The sequence below is a fragment of the Poeciliopsis prolifica genome, unplaced genomic scaffold, assembly GCF_027474105.1.
Source record: "Poeciliopsis prolifica strain line A6 unplaced genomic scaffold, Auburn_PproV2 SCAFFOLD039, whole genome shotgun sequence".
NCBI lineage: Eukaryota > Metazoa > Chordata > Actinopteri > Cyprinodontiformes > Poeciliidae > Poeciliopsis > Poeciliopsis prolifica.
This window is the reverse complement of record NW_026562414.1, coordinates 4,478,489-4,493,067: the sequence shown is the minus strand read 5'-3', so window position 1 is coordinate 4,493,067 and position 14,579 is coordinate 4,478,489. Positions and strand designations below refer to the sequence as shown.

The window sequence follows — 14,579 nt, the reverse complement described above, 5'->3', positions numbered from 1 at the left end:
AACAAACCGACCAGCAGGAACTGGACCAGCAGGACCAAGACCAGCTGCAATTGCAAAAACGTTCATTTCAACGCCATTAGGGACGACCTGAACATCGGATTGAAAACAGCAAACTGTCCTGCTATTGCAGTGTTATGTTGTTTTATCTTCAAGTAAACTAAACAATAATAAAAGCCTTTACAGTAGATTAAAAACAGATTCTGCTTGTGTTTTATTCTGTTACTCGCTCGTTTTTTTCCGTTTCTCTGTAAACATCTTCTTGAAACTGTAAAACAATTATTAAAAAGCATCATCCTGCCTCTCGCCAAGGTCATTCACAAGCACACAAACTAAAAGATGGTTTTGTTGGATCAAGTTTCTGACAGATGCTTGTAGAAGAAAGGGGGAATAATCCATTAAATACATAATTTAGTAGTGGAAACTGTCATTTCACAACGAATGTCATGTCTTCAGTCGAGACATTTTGTCGTCTCTGAGCTTAAACTGAATGGAAGAAAATTTGCTAACAGTGGAAATATCAGGTACAACTATCAAGAAAAGTGGAATGATGGCAACTGTTATTTCATTCTGGTTATTTCTATTAAAGCTAACCCTAAACAAAACAAACAAAAAAAAAACTTTCAAATTGTCCGCTCTTGTGTTCAAAGAAAACTCCAGAGTTTTTCCTGTGATGCACGTCTGGATAAATAAAGAGTTTTAACTTCATCTCCAAAGTCACTGGAATTACAGAATCTTGAAACTTACAGATTGTAACAAATAAAGTGAGAAAACAGTTTCTTTGTTAGTTTCTTGCATAATTTCTGCCAAATAATACACTGCAAAAACACAAAATCTTACCAAGTAATTTTTGTCCAGTTTTTAGATCTTGGTACGCTCGAAAAAAGACAAAACTAACTTACAAGTATCTTCTCAGTAATAAACACGAGCTTGTTTTATGTGAATAATTTCTTAATATTGATGAAAAATTTCTGGCTCCACTGGAAGATTATTTCACTAATAACAAGACATTTTTCTGATGTTATAAGTTAATTTATCTGACAATCGAACTAGAAACTTTTCATTAAGACGTTTTTCACTTAAAACAAGCCTCTACATCTTCCTTGAACTTGTTTGTCATTATTAAAGTATTATTGACTTAAACAAGCTAAAATTCGTCACATTTCAAGCGTCCTGGGATATTTGCACTAAAAACTCTTTTTTAGATGTAAAGAATGCTATTCAAAAGAGCCCTGCGTAATAATTTCATCATATTTGTTATGTTACTAAATGCTATATTAAATACAAATATTGCAGAAAATGCAATAGAGAAAAATAAAAATAGTTTTTTCTTTTTATGGATTTGTCAGTCAAATATTGGTCCCAGTATTATGATTAACGTTTCAACCATCAAATTAATCTGTGATTAATTGATGTTAATCTTTAGTAAACATCAAAACAACATATTTTTCACTTGTAACACATAAAAATATCTTGTTATAAGAATAATCTGACAGTAGAACAAAAACTTTATCAAATTTAAGGAATCATTTAAAACAAACTGTTATATTTTGCGACCTAGTGATTTTTAAGATATTTTCAACAAAGTCTAGATAAAATTACTTGGTAACGTTTTTTGCAATTTGACATTAAAAAAGTGAAAGTCTGTTTTACCCAACTTTGGTGTAATCTCAGATTAGATAGTCAACCATCTAGCCCACATGCCATAATCATCACCATCCAGCTTTTGCAACGTTGCAAACCAGTTTCACAATATAATGAACACATATGGATCTATATATATATATAGAGGAGCAATAACAACTCTTAACCACCACTGTGACACTGCAGCATTTTCACACAAGTAACATTTGACCTGAAATTATCTGAGAATGTTTCAGGAAATTTAACATTTCACCAAATTAAGTGTACAAAGTTATGTAAGCAAATAATTTAAACATGTGATTACTGTTATTTTAATAGTTTTACCTATGTTTCCATGCATATATTTGTCTTTTCCCTTGCAGGATGAAGTGCAGTGCAGCATTTCTGGTGCTCTCCTTAGTTGTCCTGTTGGCTCAGCCTGGAGAGGGATTTTTTGGTCTCATTGCTCACGCCATTCATGGCATTTCAAGGTAAATATCACATATTTCTGCTGCTCTTATTTCCGAAATTTATTTCTCATCACGTCTCAGCATCATTAGTAGAAAAACATGAGTGATCAGTTACATAACTGCCCTGTTTCTTTGTTTCTTTCCGTTTCTGTGAGCCTAATTCATGGGAAAGAAACAAAACAACAAGCGGACCAGTATCAACTGGACCAGATGGAGATGGACCAGAAGCTGGATCAGCAGCATTTGGACCAGCTGCAAAAAGAGCAGCTGGACAAACGCTCTTTGAAAGACAAGTTTGCTCAGCGTCAATTTAATTAGGCCAAACCTGAGGCTGTTTTCAAATCACTTTATTGATCCCAGAAAACTTTTACTAAAAATATACAGTTTGTCTGTCATTTGGCCAACAAAAGGATAGAAATTGCACCAGAATATCAATTTGTATCTGATGTACAGAAAATAAACGAGTTCAGAAATGTGTTTTTTATTTGTGTAAATTTGTCATAAGCTGTAAGAGCTGCCAGGTCCATTCAAGCACAATGACATTTGGTAAAACGTCTTTACCATGAGCGATGGTTGAGACGTCGAGTCCAAATCGCCTCATTTTGAACGAGAACAAACAGTGGATTTAGAAAGAAAAAGGGTTATTTCAAAATGTTATTTCCATCTTGGGAGAAGACGTGAAGGTGGTTGAGGAATAAAAGTACTTTAAATTTAATCTGGAGATCAGAGTGGAGACTCAACAGAGAGCGACAGAGCAGAAAAAATACCAAATATCTCAGTGCAATTAAATAAGATAAAACTAACTTACAAGAAACTTTTCAGCAAAAATAGAAGCTTGTTTTGAGTCAATAATTTTCAATATTGATATAAAGAAGTCATAATTCTTCCCATATTATTAGTGAAATGAAATAGTACTTTTTAAAAATTAATATTAAGAAATCACTGACTTAAAACAGGCTCCTATATCTGTCTGAAAAGTCACTAGTAATTTAGTAAACTTGAAGATATGAAAATAATTTAAGATTTTGTGTTTTTGCAGTGCACAGGAGATCCAACAGCTCTTAATTCAAACCGACTTGGCTTAGGTAGTTATTTCATGAGATGCAAAATCTGTCCTTCCTTTGTTAAAATAAGTCTGACTGACATTCGCAGTCTCTGTGGCTCCAGAGTCAGACAGCAAGACAGGAGACCTGAACTGGAGATTAACAAACACGCTCATTTTCAATCTTAGTTACTGAGTTAATCTACGCACACCGTCAAAACCCGTGAAATTTAAAGCTGAGTCGCTTCACGAGAGGAACTTGAGGTCACACCGAAAGTCCCGCTGAGTCTGCACCGTCTGCAAAATTCATTTTAGATATTTTGAATTTACAAGTACAAAACTGAAGTAGATTAAAGGGATGGTCAAAACAAAACCCTGAGAAAATGTGTGAACATTATGTTTTATATGAAAAACTTTAATCTCAGAATCCTGACTTTAATCCTGAGAATGTTTACTTTAATCTCGTAATTCTGACTCTAATATCAAAATTTTGATTTTTCTTAGAATTCTGAATTTAATTGGAAAATTTTGAATTAACATAAAAATTTTGAGTTTTCTCACAGAAGTCTGGTGTTTCTCAGAAATCAGACGTTAATGTTCTGAGATCAAAAGTCAAAATTTTGAGAAAAAAGTCTGAATTAATATTATCTTTTCAGTGACCCTATTCATCTTCAATGGACTTGAAATTTAATGTTTTTTTTCTGACTTCTTTTCAAGAAATTTGTAAAAAAAAAGAAAAAAAAAAGATAATTACAAAAAATAAATAAATAAAAAAAGCTAATGGTAAATCTAGGTTGCAACTGTTTATTATTTAGATCAGGGGTGCTCAAACTCTTTGAGACCAAGATCTACTTTTTCTCTCACCAGCCGGCTGAGATCTACCTCATGACACGAAGACATACAAATTATAAATGAAACCCTATTGACTAATTTTCTATGCAAATATACATCTGTTGTGTCAGAAACGATAAAGTGATAGAAAACCTAATGCAGTTTCTTCCTCAGTGAGATTCTGACACTGGGAGCAGGTTACTGGTTTCTCAGTCAGAAGCTGGTTGCAAACCTGAGGCCAGCAGGTGTCAGTCAGTTATGGTGGATCTGAAATTTGGTTTGATGACGTCACTATGAGAAACTGCAGACTGATAGGAGGAACCAAAGAGCTCTGCAGAGGTAAAGGCAAATCTTCTGAATTTGGGATATAATTAATGTAATTTGACACAATTATGGTGGTAGAAGCCATTTGTTTGTTAAAACTTAATCAAATATAATTGTCCTATTTGATGTTGGTTGTGACGTTTACTGCAAACGAACGAGGTCATCAGTCCAAGTCTGTCGTTTTATTGAAACGTTCAGAAACTCCAGTGGCTGTGATGAACCACAGCGAAGGAAAACAAAGTAAAATAACCCGAACAGGTGATCAACTCAGAACCACTCGCACCGTTTCACTCTCTCTCTCTCTTTACCATTAAGCTCACCCGTTTCCGTGGCAACCGCCGGCGCCCCGCAAGCCGAGCAAAGATTATGTTAAAAACGTTCAGTCTGTTACGATATCAGGTTTCCAGGCTTTATTATTATTTAATGAATCCACAAACGTTTTGGATCTTAGTGAATATTTTGAAAAGTCTGTCAGAAGAGGAAGTGCTGCTCTCAGCGTCCTGGAGGCCTTCAGTTTGTTACCTGCTGCAGAGATCGACTCAAAACCTCCCCGCGATCGACCAATAGATCGCGATCGACCGGTAGATCGCGATCGACGTACCGAGCACCCCTGGTTTAGAGTTTAAGTTTTCGCCGTTTTATCCCACTTCCATAGCCGGTGAGGTGTGATGACTACTTATTTGAGCAGCTAACACACTGGAACCAGAAAAATCAAAACGTTTTACTCGTATTTAACAGCAGGAACTTTTAAGCTTGAACTTCAAGCTTGAATAACAATCAGGCAGTTAAAAGCGGTACAGTTAGGAATGAATAAGGAAAGGACCAAGAATGCATCCCTGGGGTACTCCACAGGTCACTGTAACTGATTTCTATTGCTTACCAATAGCCACTGTAAAATAACGACTAAGAAAGATTAAAATAATCTTCAATTAGATTTTATGAGGCCCAAATACCAGCTCTCATGGTGACCCTTTTTTGCAAAATCATGTGTTTCGCAATATGATAATTTCCTCATTTGTGTGCACATATAGGAGGGTGCAGCTTTCTACCAGGATGCAGATCATCACCTTCTGACGCAGCAAACAGCATCAGATCAGTCAGAGGAAAGGTAGGAACCAAATACTCTCAGCTCCATTCTCAGTCTAATTTTAATAAGTTGTAGTTCGTAGTCAATGAATGTTTTTTAATGTTCTGCAGGATGAAGTGTACGACGCTTTTTCTCGTGTTGTCCATGGTTGTCCTGATGGCTCAGCCAGGAGAGTGCTTCATTGGATGGATCATAAAGGGAATCGGTCATGCAATTAAAGACATTCACAAGTAAAAATACATTTATATAATAAGTCAGAGTGGATAAAAATCATTTAGCATGATTAGTTTATTTAAAGACACATATAAAAACATCTAGGATTTGTTTCATTTAAATAAAATAAAAACATTGAGCATTGGTTCTTTTAAATAAGTCCACTGTTTAGTTGTCAGCTATTTTGTCACATTGAACTTGATTTTTCTCCTACCAGCATGATTCATGGGAATGGAAAAGTTGCAGAAGAACAAGCAGACCAACTGGACCAGGATCAACTAAACCGGCAACAATTGGACCAGAATAAACTGGATCAGGATCAACTGGACCAGGACCAACTAAACCAGCAACAATTGGACCAGGATAAACTGGATCAAGAAGATCTGGACCAGGATCAACTGAATCAAGAAGATCTGGACCAGCAGCAGTTGGACAAACGTTCCTACTGATCCACACTTTGTCACTTTAATTAGACACAAGAGGCCACTCCGAATATGCCAACAATTCTTGCTTTTAAACATTTTTCAAGTATCAACCTGCTTTGTTATGTTGCGTAACTTCTGAATACTCTGCTTTTGTTATGTGACATTTTTTTTGCAAAGTGGAAAATAAACCAAAGAAGCTTTACAGAGTGCAGGCAAAGTACACCGCATCGTATACTGCAGACAGTTTTGTCAAAAGTGAAATGCAAATAAAATAATTTTCTCTCGCTCTTGTTGCACAGTTTCAAAGTTTTATAAAAAGAAACAGGATTACAAGACTAATGTTCAACTGGCAATATCTGAAATTCAGATCAGATTTTGCAGCTAACAAGGTCTTCACTGCAAAAACACAACATTTCACCAAGTATTTTTTTTCATCTAGAATTTAGCATAAATGCATTCATACGTTTAAAATGAGAAAACTAACTTTAAAGTAAATTTTCAGCAATAATATTATTGCTTGTTTTAAGCCAACAAATCCTTAATATTGATGAAAACGTTTAACTGCCACCGTTACCTAGCAACGTCACCCAAGCCAAGCCCCGTTACTTAGCAACGTCACCCAAGACAAACCCCGTTGCCTAGCAACCCAACTGTAGCTCCACTGGCAGATTGTTTCACTAATATGGAAAATAAGTGAAGAAATCCAACAACTGAACTAGAACCTTTTCCACAATGTGAAGGAATTGTTGCCGAGCTTAAAAATAAAAAAGTCTTAAAAATATATATATATTTTAATTTTCCTTTCAAAGTATTGTCATCTCATTTCCACCTGCTCTGTAATCTGGCAAAAAACATTTGAGCAACTTTGAAAAGAGGATGATTTTTGTTTTCTAGTGAAAGCATAGAGTCAGGATGATGCCACAAAACAAGAAACCATGTTTTAATACGAAAACATTCATTTAAAAAGTTATTTTTTTACTATAACGCGCAGCTCGATGTCAAACTTTTATTCTTGTTTTCAGTGTCTGATGGAGTTTGGTTCATGTTGAGCAGTGGAGGGATTTTTATGTTAAATTTGAAAGAAATAAGGTTTCTAGTGTTTTGTTTTTTAGTGTTTTATTCTGGTGCTTGAACTCAAAGAATATCTGATTTCTGTCATTTATTCACCCTTCCTTCAACTTGACTTTGATTTTTTTAAAGGGAGTTAAGGGATCGGTTTTACGAAAAGGCTATTATTTGCTCAGTTACATATTAGTGTTTACTGTTTAATCGACTGAAATTCAAACATTTCCACACCTGAACAAGTGAAGGTGTGGAAGAAGAAACTGTCTTCTTCCACATTTCTTCTTCCACAGAAGAAATGTGGAAGAAGAAATGGTGCAACCATGACTGAGAATGACTGGACCTGAAAGTCTGTTGCAACCAGTTCGCTTTCCGAGAGCAACAGCATGAATACAGAACATCAAACATCATAAATTATGTTTTTTAAAGTTGATTCTTGACTTTTTTGTGCCGACTTTCAAGAGTTTCAGCCGCTAGCAAACGCTAACTTCTGGAAATTTAAGTACATCAGTGCTGCATGATCCTAAATGTACTAATGTTGTATTTTTGTGATAACTCAAAGGTTTAAGAATGAGGAGATGCACATCTATTCATTGCAAAAGATTTATGAGGCTTTTAATGAACAAAAATTTATTTTTGGCCTGGATACACAGCAGTTTTGATTTCTCCACTGAGCGACCACGCTCAGAAATAAATTAAAAATAAACATGGAGTGAAAACTGAAGTGCAACGTGAAGCTTGACGTCATTCACAGCAAATATAAATATGTTTATATTAACTTACCATTAAAGACACAGCGGGACGGATCATCAAAGAAATGATGGACAGGGAGAGTTTGACTAAAACTGCCTGGATGTCAGATAAATTCTGGGGCTGATTATGTGTCTCTGCTCATTTCTAAACCCAAATAAGTAACTTCATGTTTAAAAACAAGCCCAAAAAAGCACAACCTGTGACTCAATAAATTTGCAAGCGGCTTTAGAAAAAAAACAACCCAAAACTGCTTATAATAATTGGACTTGGTGCCGGTTTTTAGGCAGGTTGTGCATTCACACCTTTCTGAACAAACGGGATTAGAGTTCGGTTAAACTAAACTAAACATTATGAATGATGACAGAAAATCACAGAACACCAGTTCACCAGCAGCTCCTGTGCATTAATCAGGCATTGGATAATAATAATCTATGAGTGTGCGGTGGCTCCATCGGGTTGAGTTTGCCCAACTCACTGGAACAACTTGCTCAACTCTAAGCGATAGCATCTGCCACTGGCGGTTTCTCTGAGCCTGCAGCTGTGATGGCCTTCGCTCATCAGAGGTTGTGGTACCAACTGCAACCCAAGCTTACAGCATGAAGGTAAAAGAAAAATTCACCACTTTGTCAGCATTTATGCAACGCAAACCACAGACCCTTCCATGAAAATGATATTTAAAGAGAAAAATTCAGACTGGCTTCAAGTTTTCACCCAGAGCTCGTTGGCAACAGCCGGTGGTCTCTTTTCCAACCTTTGACAAGTAATGAAAGTATTTCTAGTTGCTGAAATGACATTTTTTAATAGCTTGCACTGACATTAGTTTTTGTTTTGCAGGATGAAGTTTGTTACGATCTTTCTTGTGATGTCTCTGGTCGTCCTGATGGCCGAACCCGGAGAGTGTTTCCTGAAATCGCTGTGGAGGGGCATAAAGGCCGTCTTCAAAGGCGCCAGGCAGGGATATAAAGGTCAGCTATGAACCACTGAACAAATGCAAATAAATAAGTGTACCTTATTGGTGCACAACTTTAGTATTTTAAAGCAGTTTTAATTTTTGAGGGCAATGTTTCATAACAATCAAATTGGTACATAACCGGTGTTTGATATCGCTGAATGATTGGGTTAATTGACTTTTTTGTGTCTTTGCATATTCATTATGAATGAATGAAATAAATTTTGTTTTTCCCTTTCTGTTCAGCATACAAGGACCAAAGGAGACAAGAGAAACTGGCAAAGTAAGTAAAACTTTGGGCCTCTCCTTTCGAACTTAATTTCAGAGAGTCTTTAAGTTGTTTTAAAACAATTTTAATCAGTTATGAAAAGCACACAATGCGATAAATAGTTCCCATCTGCCAACTTTTAGCCATGTAGTCAAACCCATTTTCATTTAGGGCCTCATCAACATCATGAATGCCCCTCAAGGACAGGTTGAATGCATCGCTAAAACTACCTACTAAATCTAAAATGGAGGGTTTCCTCCGATGCATTATGAGCCTGGCGGGCTGCCAGGCTTTACTTATCCACCACCAGGCTAAGGGTGATTTATTTCTTTATTATTTTAATACACCAGTATGGGGCAAAATTTCTGTCATAATACGAGAGCACACATTTTTATTTTGAAAGCACGATTTTATGTCTTTTCATCTTGAAAATGTAAACCCAAACTGATTTTAGTTTCTACTCATGTTGTCTTGATGGTTGAACCATTAAGAAGCTGTTAATGTCGTGTTTTCTCCTGTTAGCGGCGCCCAACAGGACCTGCAGGACCAGCAACCACCAGCCACGCCGCCGCCATATCAGCGCTGATTCAGTTCATCTGACCATAAATAAACGTTTGGGAATTAGCTTTCTGCTTGCACAAAGAGGAAAAAGGTGAAATAAAAAGACTGCTAAAATGCAATCATACAGAAGAAAGAGCTACGCCATATGCAATGTTTGCTTGTATAAAATAAATGTTATGATGCTGCAAAAGTTTATGAATAAACTTGCAAGTTTATTTTGATATATTTAAATTATTTGATGCATAGTTTCATTATATGTTGTTTGATTTAAAATGATTTGCAGAAAAGAGAAAATGGATCCTGCATGTGATCAAGAAACTTCATAAACAATTTTATTTATAAGTGAGATAATGTTTGTTTTGTAGAGATACTTCAGTGTAATTTCTGTTAGACATTTAAAAGTGTAAATGTACTGTACAAATATTTTGAAAAAAAAAATCTCATATAGTATAAAAGCATAAAAATCTACCTGAAAGTATAGATAATAAAATCCAGTTCTGAAGTTGCCTCAATATTTACTTCTATGAAATTATAAAAAGATTGAAGCTAAAATGTATAATGTGTATAAAATCAATAGCAGCTTACCAGTTAAACAGTTTTTTTGTGTAAATATCTTAGTGACTTTAAATTAAGAAAACTAACTCCTAAGTAACGTTTCAGCAAGGAATAGAAGCTTGTTTCCAGTTAATACCGATTAAAAATGACTAGATTTAGATTAACTCATAAAAAAGCCATGTATCATTTTTATCCCAGGCATCACTTTGTTCCATCATCAAGTTCAGTTTTGTGGTTTAGATGTGACACTTTTCTGCAGGTTTGATGTGATCGTTCTCATGTTTGTCGTTTCTGATCCAAGGCGATAAGAAGCCTTGGTCTTCCTCGTTGGGATCTTGTACGACCACTTTCTCAATGTTTGGTGAACGACTGAAACACTGAACGGTTGCAAAAGCAGTAAATGCAACATAAATGCACAACAGGCAAGCATTTAAGGCAAACAAATTCACGTCAGATTCAGATCTGCTTGGGTTTTGAGACAAACTCTGACGCTTTCTCAACCTGCCGACAGGTAATTATGTGGTTTATGGGTTTTTATTGGGTTTAAATGTTTACATTTGTGCTTTGTTTTGCAGGATGAAGTGTGTTATGATCTTTCTCGTGCTTTCTCTGGTCGTCCTGATGGCCGAACCTGGAGAGGGATTTCTAAGGTCTATTTGGCGAGCCGGCAAGTCCATGTTTAAAGGAGCCAGACGAGGTTTCAGAGGTTTGCCACAAAATGTTAATTACTTAAAAAAAGTTAACAGAATTGAGACGGATCTCGTTTTAATTTATCTCCAGAGTTTGCAACTCTGAGTAACTTTCTTCCCTTCCCTGCTTTTAGACTATAGACAACAGCGAAGACTGGAGAAAGTAGAAAGGTAAGCTTTTCTCATCCCCGTCAACAAGAATTCGTTCCAAATTACTGTTAATTCTGATTTATTTGAGTTCAAAGTTCATGTAGCTCTCAAAAAACAAAACCCTATTTCTGAAAAAGAGTTCATACGCAAAAAAATTAATCTGCCCTTCGGCCACAACGATCCCACGATGGCGAATTAGAGCCACTGCAGAGAGAGAGAAAAGAAGAGAACATTTCCACCAAAACACAAAGAGTTTTAAATTATTTTTTTAAAAATTATATAAAAAAAAGTGGAGTGTCTTATTTAAAAATTTGCTGCCAAACACAGAAATTTTGAGATCAATCTCAGACATTTTCTAGAGAAAACTTGGAAAGTTCAAAATGTTGAAACTTTACCAGAAAAACTCAAAGTTTGAGCTTAATCTCCAAAATTGTATTGAAAAAAACCCTAGAAATTTCTAAGGTTTGAAAGTTGACATTCTTTAACTTTTGAAAAACGTAGAAAAATATCAAAGTTTTTTTCTTGCAGATTATCAATTTTTAGAGCTCAGAAATTTATTCTTTTTTTTTTTTTTTTGAGAAAAATTCTGGGATAAACCTAAACATTTCTGAGTTTATGGTGGAAATTTCTTTCTTTTTTTTACTGTAATAAACCGTTGCATATTTCTATACACATAAAACAAAATTTATGATAACATATACTTATTTCAAATTTAATGTCAAATGATCAGATTTTAGCTTTTTGACATTAAAACACTGATTGTTGTAATAAATTAAATTTTAGGATCTAATATTTAGTTTCTTCTTCCTCTAGATACAGGCAGAAATATGAAAATGAGAACCAGCCAGAAGACGAACCCGAACGCCGTCGCTCCACCTGAAGATTCACCGAACGTCAGAAAACGACTTTTGGATCTCAAGATGCAGCATTTAGCTTTTCCGCTTTTACTTTAATAAAGGAAAATAAAGAGCGAATAGACAAACATGTCAAAAACCTGTTAGATTTTCTGCTAAGCAAACTTTCTTTGATTAAACTTTTAATTCAGATAATCAGCTGTGTGTTTGTTCAGACTTACATATATTTACAAACACATCAGTTATGACTTACATATATTTACAAAAACATCAGTTATGATGCATAACTGAGATCTTCCTGTTTGGGATTCACATCTAATTCATGTGCAAACACAAATCTTATAGATTTCAAATATAGATGTGAATTTTGTTGAAACACATTCACAAAATCATTGCCTCGAACGTTACAATGGCAAATAAATAAATTTCTTATTTCAATGAAAGTGACATACTGCAGATTCACCCAATCAGGTCACAACATCAACAGTATTTTATTGAACAAATTACAATTAACTGTTAATTTATATAAGCAGGTTGCACAATAATCCACTTCTAAAGTTGAAAGTTGGACAACATCATATGACGAAGCAAAACCTGAATCACAGAACAATGATTGCAAAAGGTAAAAATGCAACAGTAAGATTGAGAAACTTCAGTCCAGCCCAGAGGACAGCTACGTTTATAACGAGACAAAATGTGACAGATCCACACAGTTCACTTCCCTTCTAATCCAGAACCTCTCCCATCGTTCGGGCCTGCTGACAGGTAAAATAGATTTATTTATATGTTATTAGTTTGGTTGAAGCATGACAGGTTTTAGTTTTGCAGGATGAAGTTCGTTACTCTCTTCCTCGTTCTGTCTCTGGTGGTGCTGATGGCCGAACCGGGGGAATGTTTCCTACAGTCGCTTTGGGGAGGAATAAAAGCTGCGTTCAAAGGCGCCAGGGACAGTTGGAGAGGTAAAAAAAAACAGTTCATGATTTAAATAACAAATAATCAGTTTAACTACAACTATATGGTATTCACACAAATTTAAACCGAATGTGTTTTAAAAACAGAAATAAAATTATTTCTGTTGCTGCTAAAAATACACCAATAATAATCCATCTAGAGTTTATAGATTTTTGTGAACTTGAACAAATTTCAGTAAAAAAAAAAAAAAAGTGATTGGTAGCATATCTGCTTTTTGACAGATCAATAAAGTTTATTTGTGCAGCAAAGAGCTTTACATAAACAACCAGTTCTTGTGACAAACATCAAAATCGTCAATCCACATCAGATATGCTGATCAATTTTCCAGAATTTAGGAGTCAAATCAACTCTGGGTTTTTAGTCTAGATCTAAATGAACTCAGTGTTTCAGCTGTTCTGCAGTTTTCTGGAAGTTTGTTCCAGATTTGTGGCACATAGAAGCTGCTTCTCCATATTTTGATCGGTTCTTTATATTTTACGTTGTTCAGGCGATAGAAGGCCGACTTTGTAACCATCTTTATGTGACTAAAGGTTGGGTTCTTGAGTTATAAGTGAAATAATCTACCAGTGAAACTAGAACTGTATCAATATTAAGTAATTATTGAGCTGAATATTAAGCCTACAGATTCTCAGTAAGCTGAGAAGTTACTTGTAAGTTAGTTTTGTCTTATTTCAAGTCTACTAAGATATTTGACAAATGTATTTGGTAATATTTTGTTTTTACAGTGCAGTTTGAAAACATAACTATTTAGCAGCCACCAACTGCAATCATGTATTCTACAGGATTATGTTTTTTATTTCTGAACAGATTTATATGTTGTGCTAATCTTTTGTCTCTGTGTTTAGACTACAGACACCAGCGCAGATTGGAAAAGGTAGCAAGGTAAGGAATTAGCAGCGCATGTTAATTCCAATCTGAGTCCTAAAAGGTTTTTGGGCCTTTAAGCTTCATTTGATGTGATGCATTTCGCTTCAACGAAACCGTAAAACCACGTGTTTTTAGTTTTAGTTTTATTCTGCTGACATTTTTGCAATTACCTCCGACTCAATTTTCATCCACTTTTCTATCTAGATACCAGACGGAAATGGAGAATCAGCAGAATCAAGCGCAGACAGATCCACCACCAAATTAGTAGCAGGATTAACATGGATGACCTGAAGATATGATGAAACGATTCGACGCTAGTCTTGCTGAGTGCGGGATTTCTAAGCTCATAATAATTTACCTTTATGTTTTTGCTTGAGCCTAAAATAATTAGAAACAAAGAAAATTAGTTGTATTTCAAGTGCTATAATCTTAAAGGATCTAGTTGTCTTTTTTAAACTCAAATTATAGAATGAAGTAATGGTAACTTTCTGTGAATAAAGCATAAAAGTAAACTTTCTCTTGTTTATTTACTTTCTTATGCTTGATGTTCATTTGACTTTTTAAAACGTTTCAAATATTTCATCTTTTTCATATTTCATCTTATGCCATAATATTTATGTAACTATGTAACCTTCAGATGTTATAAAAATGGTGTATAAATCAACTATGACTTAAAAGAAATTTAAAACCTCCAGCTCTCTTTGAAAATCATCAAAACATGGTTCCTCTATTAACCCTTTAATGTCTTTATCCGCATTGCGCTGAGAAGCAGCTCCTTTAATGAGCTCAGCTGATTCTCAGTTCCACCAGGTGTTTGCTAATTGCTGCTGGCTAGTCTAAAGGATTAGTTGAAGTAAAGCTAGGAGGAACCGTCCAGCTGTGCGGCC

General features: G+C 35.2%; 3 protein-coding genes across 5 annotated transcripts in view; 2 read left to right on the top strand and 1 right to left on the bottom strand.

The window, feature by feature from the left end:
• Positions 1-14,579, bottom strand: part of LOC129375284 (exostosin-1) — a 188,843-nt gene that overhangs the window by 89,014 nt on the left and 85,250 nt on the right. The window lies entirely within an intron of this gene.
• LOC129375287 (moronecidin-like) lies at positions 5,361-6,288 on the top strand. Its single transcript, XM_055054273.1, has 3 exons — positions 5,361-5,395; positions 5,485-5,604; positions 5,805-6,288. Exons 2-3 carry the CDS (start codon positions 5,486-5,488, stop codon positions 6,034-6,036), a joined length of 351 nt encoding a protein of 116 aa, XP_054910248.1. The 5' UTR covers positions 5,361-5,395; position 5,485; the 3' UTR covers positions 6,037-6,288.
• On the top strand, positions 10,567-12,008 carry LOC129375291 (pteroicidin-alpha-like). The gene is made up of 4 exons (XM_055054276.1): positions 10,567-10,671; positions 10,736-10,866; positions 10,984-11,020; positions 11,813-12,008. Exons 2-4 carry the CDS (start codon positions 10,737-10,739, stop codon positions 11,877-11,879), a joined length of 234 nt encoding a protein of 77 aa, XP_054910251.1. The 5' UTR covers positions 10,567-10,671; position 10,736; the 3' UTR covers positions 11,880-12,008.

Excerpts from the sequence above, each read along its gene's own strand:
- LOC129375287 (XM_055054273.1), top strand. The coding sequence starts at position 5,486 with ATGAAGTGTACGACGCTTTTTCTCGTGTTGTCCATGGTTGTCCTGATG. Across the intron at positions 5,605-5,804 it reads GCAATTAAAGACATTCACAA|CATGATTCATGGGAATGGAA; the intron begins GTAAAAATACAT and ends TTCTCCTACCAG.
- LOC129375291 (XM_055054276.1), top strand. The coding sequence starts at position 10,737 with ATGAAGTGTGTTATGATCTTTCTCGTGCTTTCTCTGGTCGTCCTGATG. Across the intron at positions 10,867-10,983 it reads AGCCAGACGAGGTTTCAGAG|ACTATAGACAACAGCGAAGA; the intron begins GTTTGCCACAAA and ends CCCTGCTTTTAG. Across the intron at positions 11,021-11,812 it reads AGACTGGAGAAAGTAGAAAG|ATACAGGCAGAAATATGAAA; the intron begins GTAAGCTTTTCT and ends TTCTTCCTCTAG.